The sequence below is a fragment of the Micropterus dolomieu genome, linkage group LG14, assembly GCF_021292245.1.
Source record: "Micropterus dolomieu isolate WLL.071019.BEF.003 ecotype Adirondacks linkage group LG14, ASM2129224v1, whole genome shotgun sequence".
NCBI classification, from domain to species: domain Eukaryota; kingdom Metazoa; phylum Chordata; class Actinopteri; order Centrarchiformes; family Centrarchidae; genus Micropterus; species Micropterus dolomieu.
Window position 1 is genome coordinate 17,021,378 of NC_060163.1, and position 6,779 is coordinate 17,028,156.

At 39.9% G+C, this 6,779-nt stretch overlaps 1 protein-coding gene across 3 annotated transcripts in view; it reads left to right on the top strand.

Annotated features, from left to right (window-relative positions):
* tbata (thymus, brain and testes associated) overlaps nucleotides 1-6,492 on the top strand; it is a 9,371-nt gene extending 2,879 nt beyond the window's left edge. For 2 of the 3 annotated variants that reach the window (XM_046069391.1, XM_046069392.1), the window contains exons 3-9: nucleotides 782-952; nucleotides 1,072-1,160; nucleotides 2,818-2,967; nucleotides 3,254-3,335; nucleotides 3,865-4,030; nucleotides 4,122-4,162; nucleotides 6,151-6,492. In XM_046069391.1, the coding sequence (XP_045925347.1) occupies nucleotides 782-952; nucleotides 1,072-1,160; nucleotides 2,818-2,967; nucleotides 3,254-3,335; nucleotides 3,865-4,030; nucleotides 4,122-4,162; nucleotides 6,151-6,242 (791 nt within the window). In that variant the 3' untranslated portion in view covers nucleotides 6,243-6,492. Of the gene's footprint in view, nucleotides 1-781; nucleotides 953-1,071; nucleotides 1,161-2,817; nucleotides 2,968-3,253; nucleotides 3,336-3,864; nucleotides 4,031-4,121; nucleotides 4,163-4,305; nucleotides 4,674-6,150 lie in introns of those variants that run through there. The other variant, XM_046069393.1, reaches the window with a different exon arrangement.
* The last annotated feature ends 287 nt before the right edge of the window (nucleotides 6,493-6,779 follow it).

Below are 6,779 nucleotides of genomic sequence, written 5' to 3' on the forward strand. Positions count from 1 at the left end.
AAAACATGATTGAACAAGCTTTGTGGTGTGCTGCTCGAAATTTAAATTACTATCAAACCAAACACCAAGGTTCTTTGCCACAGGCTTAATGTGATTTACTAGGGAACCAGCAAATGGCAGTATTTGATTTGCCATCTGCTGGGACTCGATGACCAGGATTTCTGTTTTGTCGGAGTTCAGCTGGAGGAAATTACTTGACATCCATTTTTTAACTTCACAAAGGCAGTTGTTAAGTGAACTCAGCATTCCAGGGTCTGTGGATCTGACAGGCAAGTATATTTGTGTGTCATCAGCATAAATATGAAAAGAAATGCCATGTTTATGGATAATATGTCCAAGGGGAAGTAGATACAAGGAAAACAAAATGGGTCCTAAGACCGACCCCTGAGGCACACCATATTTAACTGGACAGAACGAGGAGACATAGTTGTTTACAGACACGCAAAACTTCCTATTTGACAGGTAGGATGAAAACCATTCTAGGGCAGTACCAGAGATCCCCACCCAGTGCCACAGTCTGTCTAACATGATGTTGTGATCAATTGTCAAAGGCAGCGCTAAGGTCCAGGAGTAATAGCAATGTGGTACATGAAAGAGATGACAGCATTATATGCAGATAAGTAGGTTTCATCTCTGAGGTTCTCAAGAAGTTGTCACCTTTAGTCCCAGCAGGAGTTATACTGACTTTATTTCTTCAGGGTATCCATTCTGAAGCACTTTACAGTGTTTGTTCGTGTGTGTGTGTATGTGTCTACTGTGAATGCCTTTCTCTTTACAACAGGACTCAATGGTAGGCCCGTTTGCATGGTGAGAGATGACTGGTTTGTCACCTCATCATTATTTCCTCATCCACTTCTCAAGAGCCACGTTCTCAGGAAAGCAACGTATCCTTCTTTTGCTTTTCCACTTGCTCAGAATCTTTATGGAGCCAGTAGCAACAAAAATAAATCAGGTACACTCACTCACACATGGCACATACATTTTCTCATAACTGTTTTTTAAACCTCTGCCTTCAAAGAATACTATCGAGCTTCGGAATAACAGGAGTAATTTTTCCTCATTATGTCACAGCACTATTTTCGGAAGCCTGGAGGGATGAACTCAAAGAACTTGTTACAAAAGTCAGTGTGTCGTCTCAAAAACAAAAGGACAAAAAAGAGGTACGTGTATTGATATGCTAATGGAACTGTGAAATTCATCCTTCACAACACTTTTTTTGCATACAAATTTCAATCAATAAACAGAATATATTACATACTGGTGCCTAACAATGACAAATTGAAAGAATAGTAATGTAAAACAATAACTAACGTCACACTTTCAAGGCATTCATCGTCTTCAGGTAAATTATGACTTATTTGCTATTTCAAGGGATAAATAGACTTCTCTTTTGCCCCTGATTGAGTTTCGGAGGTAGCACATCTTCCCAGGTTGTGTACAAACCCAGAACATGCACAACCGTTTGAATGCTTTAGTCTCTTCATTGTGATAATGTCACAAATATTTACATTGCTTTATTTGGCTCAAGGAAAGTTTTACAAATATAACCTCCATGGATCAAAGACTCATCACTGACCCTGTCAAGTGTAAATGCTTTTTAGGTCGCAGAGGGAATTCTTTGTTTCAATGCCGCAAGTGGCCACTGGAAAAAATTTGATGCAAGGCTGAGTGGCAGCACCCTATCCAGGTCTTATTATACATCCATGTTCACAAGATGGAGAAGCCAAATGCTTGATGGGAAACGACTTGCCAATAGATCGAGCTAAGCACTCATTGCTAGTTTTTACCCCAAGATATTGATGAAACTGTCTGACCAAAAGTTTTACATCACTGCTCACAATTAAATTACAACACATCATTATCATTTCTCATTATTATTCCCCAGTGTTTATCTCCATCTACTGAAACAAATGTACAGTAACAAATGTATGTCAGTATATTTCTGATATTAACAATTCAACAATTTGTGAATTCTTCATAAATACAAACTACCAATACCCAGTATATTATGATCCGCTAAAGTTAGACACGATACCAGATGAATACGGGGCGGCTGTGGCTCAGGAGGTAGAGCGGGTTGGCCGTTAATCGGAAGGTCGGCGGTTCAATCCCTGGCTCCCCCTGGTTGCGTGTCGAAGTGTCCTTGGGCAAGATACTGAACCCCGATTTGCCCCTGTCGGCTGTTCCGCCAGTGTATGAATGTGTGTGAATGTTAGTTTCCGTTTGAGCACTTAGGCTCAGTGTATGAATGTGTATGACTGGTGAATGCAGATGTACTGTAAAAGCGCTTTGAGTGGTCGAAAAGACTAGAAAGGCGCTATACAAGTACGGAGCATTTACAATACATTTTCGCTGCTATCTTGATTGTAAGGAAGCAGGATGGGACAATTGACTGAGATTCAGAGAGGATGGGAGAGGGAGGTAGGAAGCAGTGGTATTTTGTATGGGGTGTATGGGGTGCTGTGAGGTAGAGTTTATGGGAATAATTTTGTGATTTGATCTTTATTGACAAAGGCTGTACTTTGTATTCAGCGCTAATTAGCAAATGTTAGCCTGCTAACACGCCAAAATATAATGATTGAAATGGTAAACAATAGCTTCTAAAAATCAGCATGTTGGCATTGTCACTATGAGCATGTTAGAATGCTGACTGGCATTTAGCTCAAAGCACCACTGTGCTTAAATACAGCCTGCCTCACAGTGCTACTAGCATGGCCTTAGAAGACTCTTAGTAACTAACTAAAAAAGGAGATACTGGGACATATTATTAAGTGATGTTTTTGTACTGAAGAGCATGATTTTGTCGATGTGTTCCAGGACAACCCTGAGGAAGAATTTGTCCGCCGAAAGACCCAATATTCAGCTGAAACTGGGAGGATTATCCCTCCAGCCACTAAGTCTTACCAACGCAGATCCCATTCCCAGCGCCAGGCGTATCCCCAGCCCTTCCATGATCAAGAACTTATGGTGAAATATTCCTGCACTTATATTTAGCCCTTTCGCAGTTAGAAAATGTGTCATTTGGCGTTGTTTGGGGCACAACCATGTAATAGTTCATTCTAGAGAAAAAGGATTAGTGACAGATCAAAATGAGCTTTCCAACATCATAGAAATTCACAAGAGAAGCTTTTGTCCAAGGTTACACTGCATTTGCTTTGTTGTTGGAAAATACCCCCCGGCCCAGCTGTCACCAGGCACCTTGAGAATTTCACTAACAACATAGACATAGGTTTTAATATCCCTTTCTTGTCAGGTGTTGGAGCTACTTTGTCAGATCTTACAGACAGATTCCCTGTCCACCGTCCAGCAGTGGCTTCTGCTTGCAGGTCAAAGAGGTAAAATCCATCTTCATTTCACTTCGACAGTGACTTTACTTTGATAGTTACTTTGTGCATAATGACAGCAGATTTTCAAATTTGTATCCTATATACTTATAACACTGATGTTGCTGATGTTGCATTGTTGTTAACAGAAGACTGGCAGGTTCTTTGATGATTGATATGATGATTTTAAACTTTATTAACTCATTATTAAGTGATGCCTTTAAAAAAAAACATTTACATTTACAGAAATGTATCATTATCTTTTCCATTTATTAATTCGATTCAATTTTTTACTTTTTAAATGATTAATTAATTAATTAATTTTGAATTGGTTTTCTAAATACTTTCTGAAAGGTTTTTAAGTCTTCCTGTCATATCCAATTACACAAGCCATTCGTCTGCTGCTTTAGTGTTTACAATTTCCATTTTCTTATAGGTTTATTTAACTTTATAAATTGTAGAATTGATGGCACACTGCACTGCTACTGAAAATAATCACTTAACTCTTTTCCTGGTATTATGTGTTGTGGTGTACTCTCAGAGAAAGACCTGGTGATGGGAATGATCAAACAAGCACTGGATGGGGTCTACCTCTCAGGCCATCATCAGCAGAACCTCCAGGAGCTCCAAGCTTTTCATCCTGGTACATCTCCACCGGTATATGGTCCATCATTTGACCAGTCATGGAGAAAACCACAGAGAATGAGGTTGGGGAGGTCTCTCTACGTTTTATCTAGTTCTTCTGTTCATAAACGGTTCAAGCTCAATGTGTCTAACATTGTTTATTTTCCTCCACAGCTCATACGGAGTAAACCGAGCTTTCAGCGGCGACAAACCAGGTAACTAATTTGTGTCATCCGACAGTCTTCGCATTTCACTTGTAATCGTGGGGGGCTCCCATTGAGCCATGCCACCTGTTAAAAATGGATAAATCACTGACTGGATACAGTATACATCAACCAAAACTCTTTTCATTTGGCAGTGGCAGACACTTTTTTTGATGGCACAGGAGGAGGTCCTGGAAGTCATTAAAACCTGAAATCTGCCATCTCCTCTTTAGAAATGTTCTTTTTTTAAATGTGCTTTTTTCCTCCAGTTAATTTCTCTTAGTTTGTCCTTGAGTGGGTGAGTGGGTGACTGGATTTCTTTGAATTGTTCTCTTTCATAAATGCTTGTAGACTAATATGCTATTAAAACAAATACTATAGAGAAGATAAAGTGATTATAAAAATATTGTGTTTTTTACTAATCTATTGGCATACAAATTCAACTCTGCACGAAATGCTTGTTCTTTTGGTGTAATCAATTGCAATCAAAGCAGTGATTTTGAAGTCTTTCAGAATCAGAATCAGAAGAAGCTTTATTGCCAAGAAGTGTTTCACACATACGAGGAATTTGCTTTGGTGATGAGGTGCTACACGTAGACAAACATACAGCTGGCATAAAGAAATGTAGAAATATATAAATATGGAATAGACAATGCAAGTTATATAATAATAATAATAAAAAAAAATACAGAAAAATAATACAACTATTTGCAGAGAAAGGACAACACTGCAAATATTTACATGTGCATTATTCCGGGTTTGTGTTGTGCAGACGTATTGCAAAGGAAGAGAGTATGTGTACATAAATATATAAATTGACAATATACAACAACAAAGATTAACAATTAACAACAAATATGTGCAATGTGCCAGGTTTATGCATGATATGAAATGAAATAATACTTACATGTGCAGAGACATTTGTATTATTTGCAAGGGGGGAGTGTCGTTAATGAGGCTAGCTGCAGACGAGAAGAAGCTGTTTTTGTGGCGACAGGTTTTGGTCCTGATGAACCGCAGCCTCTTGCCATAGGGGAGAGTCTGAAACAGTTTGTGCCCAGGTTGAGAGGGATCAGCTGCAATCTTGCCTGCTCGCCTCAGAGTCCTGGAGGCGTACAGGTCCTGAAGTGATGAAAGATTGCAGCCAATCACCTTCTCTAAAGAGCGAATGATACACTGCAGCCTGCCATTGTCCCTGGCGGTGGCAGCAGCGTACCAGATGGTGATGGAGGAAGTGAAGATGGACTTAATGATGGCGGTGTAGAAGTGCACCATGCATCCATGTCTTTGGGAGGCTGAACTGGAGTTGCAGCTGTTGGTATAAAGGGAGAAGAGAAGAGGGGAAAGAACGCAGCCTTGAGGGGAACCTGTGCTGATGGTCCTGGAGTCAGAGATGTTTTCCAGCTTCAAGTGCTGCTTTCTGTCCGTCAGGAAGTCAGTGATCCACGTGCAGGTGGGGTCAGGCACATTCAGCTGGGAGAGCTTGTCCTGCAGCAGGGCTGGGCAGAGCTGAAATCCACAAACAGGATACTGGCGTAGGTTCCTGGGGAGTCCAGGTGCTGGAGGATGTAGTGAAGGACCATGTTTACTGCATCATCTACCGACCTGTTGGCTTTGTAGGCAAACTGCAGGGGGTCCAGGAGTGGGTCTGTGATGAATTTAAGGTGGGACAACACAAGGCGTTCAAAGAACTTCATTACCACAGAGGTCAGGGCAACGGGACGTCATTAAACGGGAAGTTGTTTAATCCTGTGGTCCTTTCAATGTATTACTGTAGTTTTCTTTTTTATTCTTGGGTAAAAGTGTACCTTTTTAAATAGATGAAATGTTACATCTGTTGTAGAAGTAAGCCATACACCAGGAAAGGGTTTATCTATCCCCAAATTGTCTATATGTTGATCAAGCAGCTATTTTCACAACAAGGTAAAAACAGCGGGAACCAGAACATTCAGAGTAAACACTTTTGTAATCTTGTTGCATAATACTTTTTATTTCTGCAGAGAGGATTGGAGATGCAGAGGTCCTTGAAATCCACCCAGGAGCTCAGAATGATCTTCAAGATAATCTACCTCAGCACACAGAGAGTGTATAGAGCTCCCTACTTTTCATCATGGCGATAACTGTATTGTTATTATGAGAATTGATTGACTCCCTTGTTTATTGTCCCATGATATATCACAAGTCTTCTTTAGCATATTTCCTTTGTAGATGTTTCTTAGAAACACAAGCCAATTTAGAGAGGAATTCTCAAGATTGAATTTATTGAAATTAGTGTGGGTTATTTTACATAATTGCGTATCACTTGTCTGAAGGATCATGTTTTGAAACATGTTTGCAGAAAAATAAAACTTAAATCATTGATGGACATGTGCACGTGACTTACTACACATCAACACTATTCAATAGAGTGTTGATGAAAAAAAAAACTATAAAAAAGTTAATGTCAGTTTTTTCCCCGTCCTGCTATGAGGCTGTAGGGGTGGCAATGTTGGTCTTTTGGCCTACCACTTTGGTCCAGACCGAAATATTTGTAATGACATTTATGGTTCCTATATGATGTATCCTCTTGACGTTGGTGACATTTTTTGACGAGTGTCACCATGAGGTTGACATTTGAGGTTTTGAGTGA